This window comes from Prionailurus bengalensis, chromosome B1 (genome assembly GCF_016509475.1).
Source record: "Prionailurus bengalensis isolate Pbe53 chromosome B1, Fcat_Pben_1.1_paternal_pri, whole genome shotgun sequence".
Lineage (NCBI taxonomy): Eukaryota > Metazoa > Chordata > Mammalia > Carnivora > Felidae > Prionailurus > Prionailurus bengalensis.
The window spans coordinates 117,576,640-117,599,417 of NC_057344.1; the positions used below are offsets into that span (position 1 = coordinate 117,576,640).

The 22,778-nt window shown below is 34.4% G+C and overlaps 1 protein-coding gene across 4 annotated transcripts in view; it reads left to right on the plus strand.

Annotated features, from left to right (window-relative positions):
- INTS12 (integrator complex subunit 12) overlaps positions 1-22,778 on the plus strand; it is a 35,846-nt gene that overhangs the window by 8,854 nt on the left and 4,214 nt on the right. For 2 of the 4 annotated variants that reach the window (XM_043571216.1, XM_043571233.1), the window contains exons 3-7: positions 3,837-3,989; positions 6,001-6,188; positions 7,931-8,090; positions 12,550-12,696; positions 14,968-15,561. In XM_043571216.1, the coding sequence (XP_043427151.1) occupies positions 3,837-3,989; positions 6,001-6,188; positions 7,931-8,090; positions 12,550-12,696; positions 14,968-15,552 (1,233 nt within the window). In that variant the 3' untranslated portion in view covers positions 15,553-15,561. Of the gene's footprint in view, positions 1-3,836; positions 3,990-6,000; positions 6,189-7,930; positions 8,091-12,549; positions 12,697-14,967; positions 15,652-22,778 lie in introns of those variants that run through there. The other 2 variants (XM_043571242.1, XM_043571225.1) reach the window with 1 other exon arrangement.

Here is a 22,778-nt window from a genome sequence, read left to right on the forward strand (position 1 = left end):
AAAGCTTGGGGGGAGTTTTGTTAAGGCCTGCAGTAGAACAGTGTTAATATTTAGACCATCTTAAAACAGTCTCCCTGCCAAAATAATCTTTCATTGTGGCATGAAGAAATTATATTCTTTAGTGTTCTATTCTTCCTTCATGTTTTCAGAGAACTTTTACTCTACATGGAAAAGTTAGCTGGGTGTGAGGGATACTCTGTTCTACTTTATGTGTAGGGAAACCTACTTATTTATGATTTAATTTCTAATTGTTTCTCATCCCCCCAAATTTTAAGCTACTGGATGAAACCGTGACTTGTAATTATTCTCTAATGTTTTAATGTTTAATGAAGTAAAAGGACAAATTTTGCAATGAAGTAGATTGAATATGGATAGGATACTTTAAGGGGAAAAGGAGGTATGTGGATAAATTATGACAACTATGTGGCTCCAACTTTGATAATGACAAAGCAGCCAAACAACTTTATGTGAAAAGAATATACAGTTTGAAACCAGACAAACCTGTTTTGAATCCCAGTTTGCCTCTTACTAGTTGTGTAGTAATAGATAATGTATCTTGAACATTTATTGTGTTTCAGGTATTTTTCTGCTTGGTGTATGTGTATAATTAATTTTAATTGTGATAATGATCTTTTGAAATAGGTGTTATTTATTTTCATTTAAAAATAAGGAAACCGAGGTGCACAGTAACTTCATTTCTCCCAGCCTCTATTTCTTCATTAGTAGAATGGAGGTAATAAGGATTACCTTGCAAAATTGTGAAAATTAAATGAGATAAAGCATGTAAGCCACCTAGTGCAGTATCTACCCGGTACATAATAGGCTCTTAGTGAATGGCAGCATTTATTATATTTGTAATACCTGAGACATTCTTTCAAACCTTTCCAAAGCTCTAGAGCCCTGAAACTCCAAAGTCATTCAGGTCTTTGGACCCAGATAACAAGATGAGAAAAGGAAGACAGGATTACATCACTAGCTCAGTCTAACCCACAATCTCAAATTAAAGACAGGCCCAAGTCCCAGACTCAGTGCCCAAGTAAACAGTGGTATTTTGTCCCCAGTCTTCTTTTAACACTAGCTCTAGTATTCTCAAGCCTTTTTATTGCCCTTTGAATAGTAGCGCCATTGTGTCCTCATTTCTTCTACCATTCTCATTCTGGTAAATTCAGTGAGTTCAAACTGGCCAAATTATACAGCTCTACAAAACACACTAGTAAGTTCATTCTGGTCTGAATGTTGATAATATCCCAATAGGTAAAACCTATTATTACTAAAGAAGCAGTACTGTATTTTGAGATTCTCAAACAGAAGGAAGTTCATCTATTAAAGTACATGAAAAATTTGTTTTGATTAAAAAGCCTCCTGCCCTTAGATTTCTAACTAGAGTTACTTCTTATTGATCAGTTTAGAGAAAATACTGTCAGGTATTTAAAAACCGTGGATTCATTACATTTTAGCCTTCAGCTGCCATTTACATTTCTAGAGAGAGAATCACCGGGAGGCAGTGGTATGCTTATAAACATTAACAGCTGGCTCTCCAAGTGTAATTGCAACATAAAAATCAGTTGATATCTTCATTTACATCATTCAGTAAGTCCTACGTGAAATAATGAACTTAATTGGGACACAGTCAGTTAAATGTCTGACTCAGGATTTCATCCCAGGTCTTGATCTCCTTGTTCGTCAGTTCTAGCCCCATGTTGGGGTTTTCTTTCTCCCTCTCTCTGCCCCTCCCCCTCTTGCTCCTAACCTCTCTCAAAATAAACTTAAAAAAAAAAACAAACAAACCTAGAACTTAACTCCTCCGCCAATGACTTGTAACTTTTTTGCTGAATTAGATAATAGTTTTCAAATGCTACAAGATTATGTTTTTCGTTTTTTATGTTACACTTTTAAATTAATCTGCATTACTAACATTTTTTCCATCACTTTCCTAAGTCTATATGAATGGTCACCAAACTTTCTGTAAAGTATCAAATAGTAAATATTTTAGGCTTTGTGGGCCACATGGTCTCTGGCACAACAATCTAATTCTGCCATGGTTGCATGCAAGTGCCACAGATAATACATAAAATGAATGAGTATTGCTGTGTTCTAATGTAACGTTATTTATAAAAAACAGGCAATAGGCCAGATTTGGCCTCCAGGCCTCAGTTTCCCAACACCTCCTCCAGACAGCACAATAAATCAAGTGCAACTACCAAGAAATCGAAAGCCCCATTCTTTATCCCTTCCCCATTTCTTCCTCCTTGGAGGTTACTACTGTTCTGAATCTAATGTATATCGTTCCTATTTGTATTTTTCTACATTTATCTGCTGTCTCAAAAAAGTAGACTGCACTCAGATGTGCTAGTTTTATTTAGAATGGTAGGAAATGCCCTCCTTTTTTGAAGGGCGATTCCAAGAGGTATCTTATACATAAACTTTTTATACTATTAGTAATACATAGCAAGTATAAATATCTGCAAAGTGGTAATATAAGAACAAGCATTGGAAGCATAAAACAGAATAAGAAGACAAGCCAGGGGTGTCTGGGTAGCTCAGTCCATTAAGCATCCGACTTCGGCTCAGGTTATGATCTCGTGTTTCATGTGTCCAAGTCCCACATCAGGCTCTGTGCTGACAGCTCATAGCCTACAGCCTGCTTCGTGGATTCTGTCTCCCTGTCTGCCCCTCCCCTGCTCGTACTCTGTCTCTCTCTCTCTCTCTCTCAAAAACTAATCAAATGTTAAAAAGAAAAAAAATTTTTTTGAATAAAAAAAAAGACAAGCCAGAGACTGGGTGAAAATATTTGTAAATTATGTGTATGATGAAGGACTTGTATCCAGAACCTATAGAGAACTTTTTAGAGTCATTAATAAAACAAACAAGTCCATTTTTTAAAAAGGACAAAACATTTTAATAAAAACTTCCAAACAAAATAACGTATGGTAGACAAGCACTTGAAAAACAATTCAACATCATTAGACATTAGGTAAATGGAAATTGAATCCACAGTAATATACTACTATATACCTATTAGAATGTCTAAAAGTGAAAAGAGGATGTGTTGATGAGGATGTGAAGGAACTAAGACTCTCATATACAACTGGTGGAAATGGAAAATGGCATAACACTTTGGACAATGGTTTGGCAGTTTTTTAAAAAGTTAAACATACACCTCATATAATCCAGCCATTTCACTCCTAGACATTAATTGTAGAAGAAATGGAAGTAAATGTCCATACAAAGATTTGTACATGAATGGTCATAATAATGTTATTTGTAATAGCCCCAAACTATAAACAAGTATCCACCAATGGATAAATGGATAAACAAGTGGTATATCCATTCAGTAGAATATTACTCAGCAATATGTAAGGAATGAACTATTGATATACTGCACAATATGAATCAATATCAAAATAAGTAGACTGAGTGAAAGAAGCCAGAAAAAGGAGTATACACTGTATGATTCTGTTCATATAAATTTCTAGGAAATGGAAATTAATTTGTAGTTCCAGAAAGCATGGTTGCCTGAGGATGGGGGGACATAGTTTCTCTAGGATGTATGCCTCTAAGAGTAATAATAGTGGGCCACAAGGATACTTTGGGGGATGATGGATATGTTTATTATGTTGATTATAGTGCTGGTTTCACATGAAACTTAGCAAATTTTATACTTTAATAGATGCGGTTTGTATATCAATTATTTCTCAATAAATCTGTTTAAAGAAATGGATGTTACATTGGCCAAACATGATAATTTTTAACTGAAAATCGTTTACATTTGTGGTCTACTTTCTACAATTGGTTAGAACAGTTGATTATTGGTATCTTTTTATTTCATCTCTTAGGATGTGGAGCCACCCAAAATTTCAAGTGCAAAAGCTATTTCTGTTAAGCAAGAGCCCAAAACATCCTCCAGTCTTCCTTCTGGCAATAATAATGGCAAAGTCCTCACAACTGAAAAAGTAAAGAAGGAAGCTGAAAAGAGACCAGCTGATAAAGTAAGAATTTAATCTAGTTTTTAAAAAAGGAAATCAATTGTGCTTATAGGCAGGAACAATTCTTTGGTGTTCACTTCTTTTATATAATAGTAGGTACAAGTACACAATAATTACCCAGTAAACATATTTGGATAATTATAGATGTCGATTTTTTGAAAAATAAGTAAAACTTAGAAACTTTTTTTTTTTTTTTTTTTTTTAAATATTTTTTTTTTCAACGTTTATTTATTTTTGGGACAGAGAGAGACAGAGCATGAACGGGGGAGGGGCAGAGAGAGAGGGAGACACAGAATCGGAAACAGGCTCCAGGCTCTGAGCCATCAGCCCAGAGCCTGACGCGGGGCTCGAACTCACGGACCGCGAGATCGTGACCTGGCTGAAGTCGGACGCTTAACCGACTGCGCCACCCAGGCGCCCCAGAAACTTTTTTTTTTAACCATTTATTGAAGTCATTGGCAACACGCAGTTGAGCCCTAGGCGATGTGCTAATTTCAAGTATAAACTTTAATCCATAACTTAAATAGTAAATATTCTAAATGGAACAGTTGCTGAGAAGAAAAGATAGGAAGGAATAAGTGACTAAATGTGAAATTTGTTACAAGATGATGTGTACCTTAACAGAGCTGCAAATAAGTCTTGGATTGCCTATTTTGAATGATTTTTGCACATAGTCAATTATTGAGATTTTAGCACTTCGTAAAAAATACATAAAAAAAATCTTTAGTAATCCCTGCCCTTAAAGTGGAGTATATTAGTCCCAAATGTTTTCATACTTGTGATAAATATTGGCTATTCGTACACTATATTGTTTTCTGTGCTTTTAAATTTATATAAATGGTATCATATTGTACATGTATATCTTTTGGCAACTTTTTCATCACTCAGAAATGTGCTTTTGAAATTCATCTGTGTTGATACATGAAGATCTATTTCTTTCAGCTACCATGTAACATTTATTCAGTAAGTAAATCAGTTTATCCATTTCCCTACTGATGAGGAGTTAGTTTATTTCTCTTTTTTTTCTAGTACAATGGAGCTTCAGTGAGCTGCTTTAAAGATAAATTCTTTGTGCACATGGTGATAGTTTCTATTGGATGCATATCCGTAAATGGATGTAATAGGATAGGCACCTCTTCAACATTACTAGACATTGCCAATTACTATCCAAAGTGCATGTACTAAATTTATATTCTCACGAATAAAGTATAAGAATTGCAAATTCTCCATGTCTTCCCAGACTTTTTAATTGTTGCCAATCTGACAGATACATCTATAACATTTATATCTTAAAGAGAGGAGCCAGAATTTGCTTTGAAGTAAATATGGCACTATCTGGATAACTGGTAGATGGTTTGCTATTTACTTCTTTTCAATATGTTTTAAATATCGGTAGTTTATAATTTAAAATATTTAAAATAAAAAGTACCCTTAAAAATAGCCTTGTTAGTGCTGCGGCTTCTCAGGGCATATAAGTAAATCCATTGAGCTTCCAAAATTCTTTTTTTTTTTTAATTTTTTTTTTTTTTCCAACGTTTATTTATTTTGGGGACAGAGAGAGACAGAGCATGAACGGGCAAGGGGCAGAGAGAGAGGGAGACACAGATTCGGAAACAGGCTCCAGGCTCCGAGCCATCAGCCCAGAGCCCGACGCGGGGCTCGAACTCACAGACTGTGAGATCGTGACCTGGCTGAAGTCGGACGCTTAACCGACTGCGCCACCCAGGCGCCCCGCTTCCAAAATTCTTTAATGGATAAAAGAATAAAAAGACAAATACAGTTACATGCTAAAATGTTCTGATTTTTATTTCTACCTTGCTGGTTTCTTTTAATGTCTTGATGATGAATTTATTATAAGTCTTCTACAGATCTTTAGTGTTTATATCTGCCCCTAACTATCTATGTCAAAATATCTATCAAGTGGACTTGGTCATTGTGCAGTGTCTATCTTATCCATTTCAGTGATTTAAAGTTTATTCTAACATGTTACTTACGAATTGGGTGCTTTTTATAGATGAAATCAGACATCACTGAAGGAGTTGATATTCCAAAGAAACCTAGATTGGAGAAACCAGAGACACGGTCCTCTCCTATTACTGTCCAAACTAGCAAGGATTTAGCTATGGCTGACCTTTCCAGTTTTGAGGAGACCAGTGCTGATGATTTTGCCATGGAGATGGGATTGGCCTGTGTTGTTTGTAGGTAAGTTTTCACAGGTTCTTTTGTTTTCATGAAGAACAAACAAAAAGAAAAAAAAGTCAGACCAATTGTTGGGTGTTTTTCTTTTGTTTTTATTATTTGGTGGTGGGTAGTAGATAGATGAGTAAATTATTCTCTGTGAACTGCCCCATATAACAATTTAACATCTTGAAAACTATTAAATATTTTATCTTTCTTACTGTGGCATCTTTAATCTATTATGTCATAGCAGCATTTTCTGCATTCTTGGGTTCTAGAGGGAAACCAATTATTGTGTTATTCTTTAGTGATGAAGAGTATTTAGCAGAGTCAATTATTTCTGTTATTTTTAAGAAGTCTGTGTTGCTTTAATTTTCCTTCTGAATTGTTGATAGTACTTATAAAATAGGCTGTTACACATCATTTTCTAAACACCATAAAATCATTTCCTAGAAATAATGGAAAAGAAGTAAATGAATCACGTAGATTATTCTGAGTGTTGTTTTAAAACATGGATACATAATTATAAAAACATGAATAATTTTGCTTATTAGAAGATGCACTGTAGAAATCTGAATAACTGAATTTGAAACTCCTTGATGCAAAGGGCTATATTTTTAATTGTTAATGGTTTTTACTGCCTAGCACAACAGAAAAGATTACCATCTTTGTTGCTGTTTTCTTCATGAAAATGTTAGATTCTGGTGCATTGGAACTGAGTAAATAACTAAGTTTTTGTGAGCCTTGTAGAGAATGAGTTAATGTATTTCTGAATAGAAACATTTGTTACAGCTTCATTGTTTTCACATATATTTATTTCAACCTTCATCTACCATAAAGTTTATCACTTTTAAATAAGAAATAAATGGTATAGTAATAATGGAAAGAGAACTAGTAACTGTAACCTTCCATTTGGAGAGTTCTTATGATAGTCTAAGTCTGTGGTGATTGCTTTTTGAGCTGTTGGAATTCATATATATATATATATGTATATGTACATATACATGTACATATGTATATGTACATATGTATATGTACATATACATATATATATATATATTTAAGTATTTATTTATTTAGAGAGAGAGAGTGGGGGAGGGACAGAGAGAAGGTGAGAGAGAATTCCAAGCAGGCTTCACACTGTCAGTGCAGACCCTGACACAGGACTTGATATGACAAACCACAAGAACATGACTTGAACCGAAATCAAGAGTCAGCCACCCAGGCGCCCTAGAATGTATATTTTATTGATACACGTCCTATTCAGCTGATAACACATGTATTTATTGAACACCCATATTTGCACAGCAATATGCTAAACACTGTAGATAATTGGGTCCTATTTCCACCTTTATATATAAATCAATTTAAATATATAGACAACTTATTTTTAATGAACTTGTATGTTAATGAAGAAGAAAGAACAGCATGTAGGTAACAAATATAAAGGAATATAATAGAAGTATAGAGAAAATATTATGAGACTGTTGGACAACTAGCCAAAGTCTACTTTCTGGGAAAAAGAAAAAAATTACAATGTGAAATGGCAAAGAGAATATAGCCAAATTCAGTTACTGAGGCACCTTGTATTCATAGTTGAGCAGAAGCTTTAAAAACTCTAACATGTGCAGGCTACATGTTAGAGCTTATTATTTTCTTGTTTGGTGTTCACCTTCTTTAATATATCACATTTACAAAATCAACCCTAAAATGGCTTCAAATTGTTGCATTCAAATAAGTGCAGTGTTTAATGGTTATTTTCTTAGGCAAATGACGGTGGCATCTGGAAATCAATTAGTAGAATGTCAGGAGTGCCATAATCTCTACCACCAAGACTGCCATAAGCCTCAGGTGACAGACAAGGAAGTGAATGACCCTCGCCTTGTGTGGTATTGTGCCCGATGTACCAGACAAATGAAAAGAATGGTAAGAATCTTTTTTTTCTCTATTTTAAATGGTCTCTGTCATTTTTTTGCTGATAATTGCTTTCAAAATAAACATTTGAACCTTTAAGTTAGTTGAAAAAAAATTACAAATACTGATTATTTAAGTGTTTGTATGTATAGTGTGTATGTATGATTTATGTATCTATGCCTAAACTCTTAGACCATGTTATATCCATTTTTCTCTGTTCAGCTTTTACCTTATTCTATTATAGATAAACAAGATTAGAGACTCACATAATATTAATGTTTGTTACTAGTATGTCAGTGTATTTACAAACATTTAGAAATACTACAAACCACTGTGGGAAATGGTGAAATATAAAGCCCTGGTCTTTGGTGAGTCTGGTAAGGACATTTTGAAAATGTTCCTGCGTGGCTGAAACCATCAAACTCACAAGCTGTTTACAGAGACATTATTTATATATGCATCTGTGTCTTTCCATGTGTGTTTCTCTATTCTTCTGTCTTTTCCTTCTCATTGTCTTTGAGTGACCATTTATCTCATTTTCCCAATGTACTTTCTCTTTCTACTGCTCACTAACATAACTGCCTTTAACATCATACTGAAATGCGTTTCCGTGTGTTATATTGGATAGCATTGTAACTTTTATTCATTTAAAAAATAGATAAGTGAACTTCATTTTCCTTTAAAGAAATCCAGTGACTTATTTGCTTCTCTTCTTCCTTCCCTTAGAGTAGGGATTCTTGATAGAAGAATTTTCGTGTCTGTTAACCAAATAAATTTCTACATAGACTTTTCTGGTCAAATGTATCTTTTTTAAAGTTAGGAATATTTAGTTAAAAGTAAAAATTCAGGATACCTATTTTTACTTTTCAATCAGTTAAATCAGAAATAGGAAATGTTTGGGGCACCTGGGTTGTTCAGTCGGTTGAGTGTCTGACTTCGGCTCAGGTCATGATCTCGCAGTTTGTGGGTTCAAATCCTGCGTCAGGCTCTGTGCTCACAGCTTGGAGCCTGGAGCCTGCTTCAGATTCTGTGTCTCCCTCTCTCTGACCCTCACCACTCAGCTCTGCCTTTTTCTCTGTCTCAAAAAATAAACATTAAATATATATATAATATGAAATGTTGTTATTTCCTATTAATCTCACTAGTATGTATACTTTCAGTTTGTAACAGGGATTTTCTGTGACAAGGTATAATTTTTCTTAGTCTGATTTTTATTTAGTTTATTGTTTAAACTAGTCTTCCAGGACCTCAACCAAATGATTATGGGTGAACAATATAGTGCATTCCAGGGCACTGACAGAAGTAGTCACTAAGAATTGATAATAGTAAAAATAAATAATTTGTGATCATAATGTCTTTCTTTAGTATACTTTCAAAGTTTTTTTTTTACTGTTATTTTATTGTAAAGTCTCAAGTAAGTAAACACTACTCTCAAAGTATTTTCTCCTCCATTTTATATGACTTAGTTTGTACCAAATGTATGTTTATGGTTCTGACCCTGTTTCTGGAATGAACTTCAGCAGCTGACCCAATATCCTACAGTAACTTTAAGTTTAACATCTTTAAAATTGAAATTTTCTTCTCCACTCAGTTTTTCCCCCAGTTGCCTGAATGAGAAAACATTATCCTTGATGCCTCTCAATTCCATATTACTTTGTTCACCAAATTTGCTGGTTCTTCCTCTTATCCATTTCTTGACTCTGTTCATTTTGCCCATTATTACCTTGTTCCACAAATCCCTCACTTCTTGTCTGTTGCTTTAGCCTCTTAAGGAGGCTCCTCACTTCCTTTCAATCCACTTTATTCACTTCAGTTAAAACAATTAGAATTATTCTTCTAAAGTACTTACCTAATTTTATCTACTTACATATGCCCAATGGCTCTCAATTACTTATATAATGAGATTATACACATTAGGGGGAATTTACAGACCTTCTCTCTTTGACCCAAGTCTGTCTTTGTATTCCTTTCTCCCACCAATTCACCGTATACACCCGTACACTCTGGCCATGCCAGGCTAAGTGTATCATTCCCTGATTATGTGGTGAGCTTTCCTGTTCCATTCTCCGCTTTTCTTCATCTCAGGTATCCTTTATTCTTTATCTGCTTTACAAATTAAATGTGTAATTAATTTGATCAGTAAGACCATGTCTCATTCATTGGCATAGCACCAGAGCAGAGCTCAGGACTAGACATGTGCTACATTCTGTTGTTCTCAGTTTAAGGTATGTAAAATGGAGGAAATGTGGGTTAGTACCAGAAATAGTAAGTTTAGTCCATATGTCCAACGGTTAAAGTACTGAATGGAGAGCCATAACTAATGTTAAAACATGATTAGAATTCACTAAGAATAGACTTGGAGAAATACCAAAAGCCATGATCTGAAGTGAGCCTAAAGATCAGGATCCAGTAAACACAAAATAATGAGAGAAAGGAATTTGGAAATAGTGTGGGTGCTACACCTAGTCATTCTAACTATAATTGCTTTCAGTGAGGTTCCGAGACATGCATTGGTTATTGCTCCAAGGAATTTTAGAGATACTATAAATAGCATCTTATATCCCCATTCTCCTCACACTAATTTCTCCAACTAGGCCAGGTTCCACAGTACACATTATTATAGGAAGACCTAGTTAAGAATATTGTGATAGTGTGTGGCAGGCTCCAAGATCGTTCTTCAGTTCTATAATGTTCTCTTTACCACGTAATGGGTTTTGCCCCAGTGCTGTGTTGGAGATTCATATAACTTACTGAATTGGTTTTCAATCTAGGGTAGTAACACACCTACTCAGCAGCATTTAGCAATACATGGTATTTTTGATTGCTGCCATACTGGCAGTTATTGTCCTGAGTGGGGAATTTCATACATTCTGCAATGTGTGAAGCAGTCACCCAATGAAAAATTATAGTACCTTGTTGAGCAGCACCAAGTCAGTGATAATATCCTAGTTCCCAAAACTAGTATTTACCATCAAAGAACCAAGGGCTTTGGGTGTTTCTTACTCAACTTCTAAGATGGCTAGGTGATATAGAGGAACCAGAAGATCCAAACATGATCTTCTATGTAGAGGCCTTTTCTTGGCCGCATTATAATGAATCTTCATCTGCTAATGCATACAAGTTAGGTCAGTCTTCAGAGTTTAACCTCTGGAAGATGTGGGTTGAAGGAAATGTAAGCATGAAAGCCATGGTTATGGAACCATGTATTTTTTATTTACTCTGAGGGCTGCATTCTCATAACATGGTTTTGTAATAGAGGATAATATGGCCCTTCTTTACTGCTGGTTGAGATATTTTACCACAGGTAGTCTTCTAGCATCCTTAATAATATTCTTGATCTGAATGTTGCTTTATAAGTGATGTTTGAAAGTAGGTACACTTTCATATGGAAAGCATGTAATATTAAAAAATGGGATGAATTGAAACTTAAGGATCAAAATCATATGGTAAAGTGAACCATAACACGAGAAGATTACACAAGAATGCCCAGACAAAACAGGCTGCATTCCAATTTCCAGAAATGGGAACGGACTATTTATAAATTTCCTGATATAGTCCCACATGATCTTCTTAGGATTGTCAAAGACAATGGACTGGCTCGGAGCATCTTTCCCCATCCAGGATGCATGGGTTCTTCCAGATTCAGTTGTCTAATTAACTATGACTGTCAGCAGTCAACATGTGCCAGACACTGTACTAGACTCTTACATAACATAAATCATCTTCATAACCCACTTTATTTGGAAGAGAATGTAATAAAATACCAAGTTACAAAAAAAAAAGGAAAAAATCAATTATTGGTCAAAATAAAAACCAAAAATGCTTATAAAGGAATGGGGAGTATAGATTCATCTTTGATAACATAGAAAGTTGTATTTGTGAACTTTCTCAAAGAGTTTAATATGCTTAGTTCTGCAGTGTGGAAAAACTTCAGAAAGATACTTATTTATCAACAATAGTTCTTTATCCACATTCTGTATTTTCTGTATTTAAAACTGCATAATTGATCCAAAGTACCTTTCAACTCACCCTCAGTTACTTAGAGACATGTATCTGAATATCAAGAAAAACACTCTTCTAAGTCTTATTGACCAACTATAATAGATAAATACCCTTCATTACAAGTGAAGCTAACTGGTTACAAATAGTTTGTGATTTTCTTTTTTTAAAGAAACAATTTGTTTTGCCTTGTTAAAATGGTATTTAATCAGCCCTCATCTGCATGATTTCTAAAGCTTAATGTTATCTTTACTGTTCAGAAATGAATAAAATATATAAAACCATTCATAGGATAATGATAAAAAATAATTTGTCCAAGAATCTGTATTTTCAGTGTCACCACAATATTTTGTAAACGTTCAACTATACTTCTATTCAATGAGGAGTCCTGTGACAGATTTTTAGTCTTTTTTTTGTGTGTGTGCATTCAGTTAATATTTTGTATCTAATTTGATCCACCGATTTTTTTCAGGCTCAAAAAACTCAGAAACCACCCCAGAAACCAGCCCCCACAGTTGTTTCTGTAGCTCCAGCTGTCAAAGATCCATTGGTTAAGAAACCAGAAACTAAACTCAAACAAGAGACAACTTTTCTAGCATTTAAGAGAACAGAGGTCAAGGTACAGTACATTCCATTTTTTTCTAAGATTGGATTTTAATTGACTAAAAAATACTTACTTGAGGGACGCCTGGGTGGCTCAGTTGGCTGAGCATCCGTCCTCGGCTCAGATCATGATCTCAGGGTTTATGGGTTCAAGCCCCGCGTCAGGCTCTGTGCTGACAGCTCAGAGCCTGGCGCTCCTTCAGATTCTGTGTCTCCCTCTCCCTCTGCCCTTCTCTCTCTCTCTCTCTCTCTCTCTCTCTCTCTCTCTCTCTCTCAGAAATAAATAAACAGTTGAAAAAAAAATCAACATGAAATCATTTTATGGCAAATAAGTTAAGGCCTTGGCTGTCATGTTGATTCTGATTTAAAGGTTTTGGTATTTTTATGATAAAAGTTAATACATTTTTTACTATGGAAAAAAAATGGTTCCATTCACATATTAAAAAGCAAATTGCTTTCTAACTAAGATAATGGGTAGTTTTTACTTACAGTAAAAATTGAGGAATAGTTGAGAAATTTATTTTCTTTACTGAAAGACTAAGAAATTACTTGGTCTGGATTATTGGTGTTGTTTTTACTTTTGCTTGTCCTGATAGTATTATAAGCCATCTGTCATTCTGTGGAAAAGCAATACCAGTAACAGCAAGCCATTAAACTAAAATGCTATGAACACAGAACTTGCTTTCTGTTTGTACTTCATAAGTGTTGGTCTTTTTAATTACTTCAGATGGGTTTTCTTTTGTGATGTTTGTTGAAAGATCATTTAGCCATATGGCAGACAGTTTTGTGTTTAATAGAAAAGGAAAAAATTAGATTTTTTCATAACTGAAAATTAAGTTTACCGCACTTGTGTCCTTTTGCTTTCTTTACTAACTTTTTCTCATTACCTGTGTGCATTCCTCTAGGAATTTGTAATTTATGTGTGGTTTATCTTCTCTGGATAATCTTACGAGAAAGTTACTGTGTAATGTATAATGTGAAAAAATCCTATTGTTTTTCAGAGAACGTGAACAAAAATCTGGGCTTTTCCTCTTATAAATATCTCAGCACTCTATTCTGATTACTTTTCACAAAGTACATTTTTGGCCAGTGTGAAGGTGAAAAAAATTTGTCCTCGTGTGAATGAGAGCAATATTTATTTATATAGTGACGCTGGTATCACTGTTAGCTTTTGATTGGCCAGTGAAGTTAATTAGAGAAACTAAGGTGTTAAATCTTTAAGAAATTCATCTGGGAGTGAGTCAGACCTGCCTAAATGTCACTGTGCAGCTCTTGAGGCAGTTAATAAAATCCTTTATACAGAGCAGGGATCTCTTCTTATGTGATAGTTTCAATGGAAACCTGAACAAATTGTGGAAATAAAGTTATGAAACCTTTTTAATATATCACCAGAGCTGTATAATTACAAATAGTTAACATTGCAAATCTGTATATATTTTGCAGTGCAGGAGCTATTTACTCAAAATTGGTATTGGAACATTTTTTAAAAAAACAGATTCTAGGGCACCTGGGTGGCTCAGTTGGTTAAGTGTCTGACTCTTGACTTTGGCTCACGTCATGATCTCACAGTTTGTGACTTTGAGCCCCACGGCAGGCTCTTGTATGGATAGCGAGGAACCTGCTTAAGATTCTGATTCCCTCTCTCTGTCCCTTCCCGAATTGCTCGCTCTCAAAATAAACAAAAATAAACCTAAAAAAATTATTGAAAAAATGAATTCAGAATCTGACACATTTACTCAATAAGTAATTATCAAATAAATCTGTTTATCTCAGACATCTTCTAAATTTCCTGGGTTATGAGCATTTTTATTCATTAAGAGTGGATTCTGTTTTTGAAATGATCCACAAGCTATTTGGAGCAAAGTCTAAAGAATAAGGTGCTTTACTGAGCTAGATATTACTTTATTTAGGTGAAAAACAAGTTAAAGCATTAAATCTGATTTTTCTGATAGAGCTTATAACTGAATCTAAAAGCAATTCCCAAAAAGGAATTTCATACGTTTCTTTTTCAGAATCATTAGAACAAGAATATGGCATCCCAGAATTTCTGCTTTGGAAGTGGTAGCATCCATTAGCTATGAATAAGTTTAATGTTTGTGTTTTTTGGTTTTTGGTTTTTGTTGTTTGTTTTTTTTTTTTCAGATCAGTTTCATAAGAACTTAATTTGGTGGTGTGATTTAAATTTCCCAAACCAAAAGTCCAAAATTAAACTTGTTATATATTTAAGAATATTACATTATGTATTAATTATACTTGGCTCTAAAGCAATATTTATCTTGTTTTTTAGACATCCACGGCTATTTCAGGAAATTCTTCTAGTACCAGTGTTTCTTCTTCAGTAACTAGTGGCCTAACTGGATGGGCAGCTTTTGCAGCTAAAACTTCTTCTGCTGGTCCATCAACAGCAAAGTTGAGTTCAACAACCCAAAACAATAGTGGGAAACCAGCTACCTCATCAACTAACCAGAAGCCTGTGGGTTTGACTGGTCTGGCGACATCATCTAAAGGTGGAATAGGTTCCAAAATAGGTTCCAATAACAACACTGCACCCACTGTACCCTTGAAACCACCTCCACCTCTAACTTTGGGCAAAACTGGCCTTAGTCGCTCCGTTAGTTGTGACAATGTTAGCAAAGTGGGTCTTCCTAGTCCGAGTAGTTTAGTTCCAGGAAGCACCAGCCAACTCAGTGGGAATGGAAATAGTGGGACATCAGGGTCCAGTGGAAATACCACTAGCAAAACCACTTCAGAATCAAGCAGCTCTCCCTTAGCATCCCTTAAAGGTCCAACTTCACAAGAATCACAGCTCAATGCCATGAAGCGATTACAGATGGTCAAGAAGAAAGCTGCCCAGAAGAAACTCAAGAAGTAATCTGGCCAAGTAGGTTTTTATTTGACATTACCCTAAAATCTTATTATTAGGACATAAACTGTAATATACTATAATTTAATAAAAATTTTCACAATGAAATTTCTATTATTTCTTACCTTAAAATGCTAAATGTTATTTAACAAAATTTGGAAATCTTTTTATTTTAAATCTGTTTACCATTTTTAAGTTTCCATAGTGTGTGAAAACACTGACTAGCATGATTAATTCTTTGGGTTCCTGGGTGGCTCAGTCAGTTGAGCATCTGACTCTTGATCTCAACTTACGGTCATGATCTCACAGTTCATGAGTTCAAGCCCCATCACAGCATGGAGCCTGCTTGAGATTCTCTCTCTCCCTCTTTCTGCCCTTCCCTGTTCACACTCGTTCTTTGTCTCTCTCTCTCTCTCTCTCTCTCTCTCTCAATAAATAAATAAATAAATAAATAAATAAATAAATAAATGAAAAAAAAACCACAAAGTAATTCTTGATGAGAACTTCTAGAATCCCAAGAGACTGGTAGTATATGTGAATTTTTTTAAAAAAAGGAATAGGTCATCTTCTAGCAAAGCCCTAAGAATTAGGGTTTTGAATTAGGTGCCTTATAAGATGGCAGGAATGACACTTTATTATAAAGTTTTCTACTTTCCCCTCAATATTCCAAATAGTCATTGTTAGTCCCCAGCCTCATTTCATGATTCTCCCTCTCACCCCAAATATTTCATCTCCCCATTTTCAAAATTAAATTTTCATAAATGATTTCTCATATTTCTGTATTATACCTTTTTTATCACTTCATATAATCATTTAGGGATGTATCTCTTCTGTAGATTGTGAACTCCCATGCCCTTTTAATGCAATATTTTTCTCCCATTGCCCACTTTTCCTCACATTGCCAGTCTAACATCTGCACATAGTTAGTACCTAATAAATGTTGAGTTTTAATTTACCCTGATTATACACACACCTGAGAATTCTTGAGCAAAATATCCACTCCAAAATAATTCCCGACTTGCTTACATGCTGGTAGTTTCTTCCTATACCATGAAAAGAAAAAGGGCTGCTTTATTTCTATTGCCCAAAAGTATTGTAACGTTTCAATTTTAGTTACCTTTGTATAAAAGAAGCTCCTATATCATGATTAAATCTTGAAATTATTTTGATGTGTGTGTACATTGTTAAATCACAAAATGTGGGGAGTCTGAGCAGTAGCCTTATTTGTAAATTAACAAATTAGCCTACTGTTGTTTTACATATAGTTTTTCACAGAAGATATGAGGCTTTCTGGCCCAGAGAAACAGTTTATTACTCACAGGAAAATTCAACAGCCATTTCATACTTCATGAATACCTCATTTCATCCAGAAACTGGAAGTCCAAAATTTCCTTCATTCATTAGACTATGAGCAGCCTTATTTCTTCAACTTTGATATGTGCTACTAAATCTTTAAAACCTCTAATCTCAAGCCCAGTCCCTTAATCTCTAGCTTTTTCTAACAATTTCTAAAATATATTGATACGAGATTTCTGTGACAATAAAAGGAAAGCTACTATTTTAAACGACCCTTAAATAATGGCACTAAATTATTCATAGTAAAATAGAATCCAAGATTGAGATAATCCCATTACTTACATGTGGAGTAAACATCTATTTACATGTTGAAAATCTGCCTACAGATGTTTCTGTTTTGAGAAACAGATTTCTGTGGATTAAACATAATTTGGCATGAGCCCCAAATCCCCATTAGGGTCAAAAAGACTAAAAAAAAAAAAAAAAGGAAAACCCATAAAATCATCATATTTGTTTATAGGTCAGGGCTAGTTTGACCTAAACTGGACAAAACTATCTGATACAAGCTAAGCTCGAATTAACAGTTTGTGTGACTGCAGTACCTATGAAAACTTAAAGCCGTAATGTACAGTTTGCTCACTGGCACTTGAAGGGGAAAATTTTATCCCATCACAGCCAGAACACATGTACTGGAAAGAGTTGAGAAGAGATGCAACTTTTTTTTTGTTTTTTAATTTTTTTTTAACGTTTATTTATCTTTGAGACAGAGAGAGCATGAACAGGGGAGGGTCAGAGAAAGGGAGACACAGAATCAGAAGCAGGCTCCAGGCTCTGAGCTGTCAGCACAGAGCCCGACGCGGGGCTCAAACTCACGGACCGTGAGATCATGACCTGAGCCGAAGTCGGACGCTTAACCGACTGAGCCACCGAGATGCCCCAGACGCAACTTTTAATTTCTGTAGTATTTCAGAGAGGATGTTAGAGCCTTTTTAGGAAGTTATTTTTCATTGAGCATGGCTCTTTGTATAGGTTGTATGTGCATAAATATATATTTGGAATCTGTACATATGTGTAAGTATGCATACATTCTAGTACTGTATATAATTCAGTTTGATATTTCATACAGGTATTTTTATATTAAAGTTTTCTTCAGGTAGATCTTAGACTTTGATTTTTTCCATACCATTTTTTTTTCCAAAGGTCATGCTTTTATTTATTTTTTTAAATATAATTTGTCCAGCTGGCTTACATATAACATCCAGTGCTCATCCCAACAAGTGCTCTCCTCAATCTCTATCACCCATTTTCCCCTCTCCCCCACCTCCCCCTATCCACCCTCAGTTCGTTCCCTGTATTTAAAGAGTCTCTTGTGGTTTGCCTTCTTCCCTCTCTGTTACTATTTTTTCCCCTTTCCCTTCCCCCATGGTCTTCTGTTAAGTTTTTCAAGATCCACATATGAATGAAAACAAATGATATCTGTCCTTTTCTGACTTAATTCACTCAGCATACCTTCCAGTTCCATCCACATTGCTACAAATGGCATGATTTCATTCCTTCTCATTGCCAAGTAATATTCTATTGTATATATAAACCACATCTTTATCCATTCATCAGTTCCATACCATTAAGTGAGCTACAAAGCTTTTTAACTGACCATGTGATGAAAGTCACCAGCTTTATATTAATAGTATTTATCATTTAATTTATTTTGTTACACATAGGTTTCCCCACCACCACCACTAGATTTTAAATTGGATGAAGACAGAGATCTTGTTTGATTTGCACACCATTAGCACACCATTGCACAGCATCCCACTGTAATTCTCAATAAATATTATGCCAGTGAATGAATAGACCTATAAGTAGGTGAGCCAAAGTAAGCTTTTAGGATTGTAAGCTCAAATCATATTTTAGTAGAAATTTGGTCAATATCACTTTATGCACATTGTGCTTTGTTAGATTTTGGTGACTTAACAAAAAAACCCACTAAATGAACACTGGCTTAAAGTCAGAAGACCTGGTTTTGAATCCCAGTCCCTCCATATATGAGCTGTGTAATCTTTGGTTTCCTCCTCTATAAAATATAGATGATAATTAATGAGATAAAATGGAAGGCATCTAACATTCTAAGGTTAGGTTTCTGATTCTGATACCTCACAAGGATGTCATGGTACTGTTTATTAGTAATAGATTATTTAATTATACTGTGATGATCACAGGTTGTATAGAAAATACATCATTTTATAAAAAATATATTAATACAATAATCATAAAAACTATATAAAGAATTAGAGAAAGCCATAAATACATTTGCGCACCATAGTATTGTTTTCTTGTAAGATAAACTTGACCAAGAATATATCCCCTACATTTTTGAACAAGAGCTACTCATTCTGCTATATGCTAACGGGTGACTTATTTTACTGAAAAACCGAAGCAAATCTTGCCTATATCAAGAGTGTAATAACAGGAAAGAAGTAGCTGGCCTTCAGAGACACAGGTTGAATTCCAATGGTCCTGGTGTGAAGATGCGTTATATTGGATAATTTTATAGATAACAGATAATTTAATGACTAAGTTTTTATATAATTTAGTGTATAGAAGGAAGTAACAGAAAAAATTAGTCTTTAAAAATAGTAACATTCTATAAATAGTAGAATTTCCCCAGAGAATGTAAAGTTGAGTGTCCTTCCAGTCAATGAAATTTAATTACTTCTTCATCAACTATAATGTAAATTTATAGGCTTAATTTGGCTTGAATTTTGTGAGGGCTAGATGTATTCAGTATTGGGCACTACACTGAGTACCTTACGAAGCCATAGTTAGGACAAACAGGATTTCAGTAAAGTAGTTTCCCCGCCATCTTAGAATATAAAGATTTTATCTCTGTTCACATGGCTTTGAGAGTGTTTTGCAGTAGACAAAAATCTAAGAAGCTTATGGGCAGTTTTTAATTTCATATTTCAGTAATAAAAACACTGATTTTTGTACATCATCTGAACTATTCATCACAAATAGTGACAGGCAGTTAATAGCCATCTCTAAAAGTCCAAATTATATTTCAGGCAAAATATGAAATACATCAGCACTTAAAAGTATTTCATGCAGTGCTGCATTTATATGATTAACAATGTGCGCTGTATCTCTTCTGCACAGCTCAACCTTCATAGAATTGTTTTATACTAATAGCAAAAAAGAATATTTTTCTAAAGTACAAGGAATGTTCAGATAGTGGCTTTGTGACTTTTTCACATGATTTAAGTACCCATGGTAATTTGTATTACTGGATCTTTTATAATTCCGAACATTATTATGTATATTAGAACATCTGTATTTAAAAATAAATACTAAATAAAATGTTTACGTACACTTGTTTATTTGTTTTACAAAGGAAAACAGCCACAGAAATTTCTCCTTCATTCTTGGTAAAAATACCCATTTCAGAGAATTCTATATTTTACAATGACATTTAAAATTTAAAATACAAAGAAATAATTGTTTCTTCATGCCTTAATTGTAATGATGTCACCAATAGTTTTATCTTTTTAAACTTCTTAAAGACTTAATACATAATAACTATCTGAGTTTCATTTCCCCTATGTTCAACAAAATAATGTCTGACCTCAAAATTATAATTACTTGATTCTTAACAACATATCAAGAAAATGAAGGTATCGTATAACGTTAAAAAAACAAAGCCTAAATGGCCTATGAAATGTAGGTATATTTTTAAAATAGCAACTACATAGTTTTAGAGTAATGTATGTTCATTACAATAGTGAGGGACTACAGGAGATGGCTTCATTACACTTGCTCAGCAGCTAACTGCAGCTCTGATTTTAGTGGTGTGGTTTCTAAAAAGGTGAGACAGGAGGCATCAACCTAGGACCACACAAGCAGACAAAGCTTCTATACATCTAGTGACTTATTTCAGCCAAAACAGCAAATATGAGCTGTTTCTATCAATCTTCATTTTAAGGGGAGTATTGAAGTCACAGCTAATTTAAATACATGCATTTAATATATATTAAGTTATATATTAAACATATATATACTTTTATATATTAAAAGTATAAATATCATATATAAAAAATACATTACATATAGTTTCCCCACCAGTTTGGTTGTTGGGCATGTTAATAGTTACCACAAGTAGCAAGTTTGGATTTCCTTTTGTTTTGCCCTATGCAAACTGGAATTATGTTTTCACCGTTGGGTACAAAGCACCATTTAAAAGACATAAAAAGTCTCTGTATGTCTAAAAGAGAATCTTCTTTTAGTATCCAAACTCAAAACAAGAAAATGTTATGCAAAAACAACTTACCATTAGAACCTTATAAAACTATCTTTAGATTAAGTATTTCAGGTACAATATTATGAAATGCAAATTATTCTGTCATGGAAATGTCTTAATTTCTATGGTTGTACATGTCATATGCATACTTAAAACAGCCCTCTGAAAATCACTGTTCATTTTGTTATTTGTATTCTTCAGTAATGTATGTTACAGTATACGTTCTAGAGATCAAATCTTTCAAAGTAACAATTAAATCTTTAATGTCATTATTAGCACATTCTATGTGGGAAATGAAAGTCCACTTTATGTTGGTGTTTAAAGGAAACCACTAAGTCAAACTTTAAATCTTTTTACTGTCCTAAGGGAGTATCAACAAGTCAATAAAATGTCTTGACAAAATATCCTGAAATCTTAGGGGACAATTTTGAGCTATTCCCAAGTGAAAGTTCAGTGTCCCAGGACATTGTGTTTCAGCAAATGTTATCCTTAATGCCTTCTTTGTCTAAGTACAATCGGCAACTAAAAATATTTACATCTTGGCTCAGAACATGGAGCACACATTCCACATTCATCATCCAAATGATTGAGCGATCCAAAAATATTTCCTTATTCAAGTAACATTAGTGATCACGTAGCATCGTTTTTAAACAATTATACTTTAAAAAATGTTTAAGCAAAACAAAACAAAAAAAATAAAAATAGATACGTCATTTTCTCTAGACTAATATCATGGAAATCCTCCTAGCCCTTGATTTTGAAAAACTTCTCAATACTTAAATATGACCTGAGAGAAAAATGGTCCTTATCAATGTCCATTATGTGCATCATTAAGTGCTTTGCTGACAGCAAATGTATACTCCTGGAGGGTTGGTACAGCATAGTGGTTAGGAGTGTAGATCCCAGAACCAGACCTAGGTTTGAGTCCCAGCCCTTACTAGCAGTGTACCTGGGCTAAATTACTTCATCCATGTGGGCCACAGTTTCTTCATAATGTTGTGAGTATCAAATAAGTTACCACATGGGGCACCTGGGTGGCTCAGTCGGTTCAGCGTCCAACTTCGGCTCAGGTCATGATCTCACAGTCCGTGAGTTCTAGCCCCACGTCGGGCTCTGTGCTGACAGCTCAGAGCCTGGAGCCTGTTTCAGATTCTGTGTCTCCATCTCTCTCTGAACCTCCCCCGTTCATGCTCTCTCTCTCTGTCTCAAAAATCAATAAAGGTTAAAAAAAAAAAATAAGTTACCACATAAGAAACATATAGAACAATTTTTGTCATTAGTATGCATTCAGTAAATGTTAGATATTATAAGGTCATTCAGGGTTTTTTTTTTCATTTAAAACTTACAGTAAAGAGATGTTCCACAACAAAGATTTCTAGCTGGCTGTTAATTCCTATTATGTATATTTAGTATATGCCTGGTTTATGCATAACAGTGAATAATCTATATCACATAGTATACATAACCATATAATGAATATAATTACATGTGTGTGAGTGTATATGTGCACACACACACAAAAGAGAATGAGAGAAACAAAAACATTTGAGGCAAAATACATAATACAATACATTGAAAAAAATCTTATCCTTAGATCCAGCCTTTCATGCTGATAAAGGATACATTTATCTTTTCAAAGATCTCC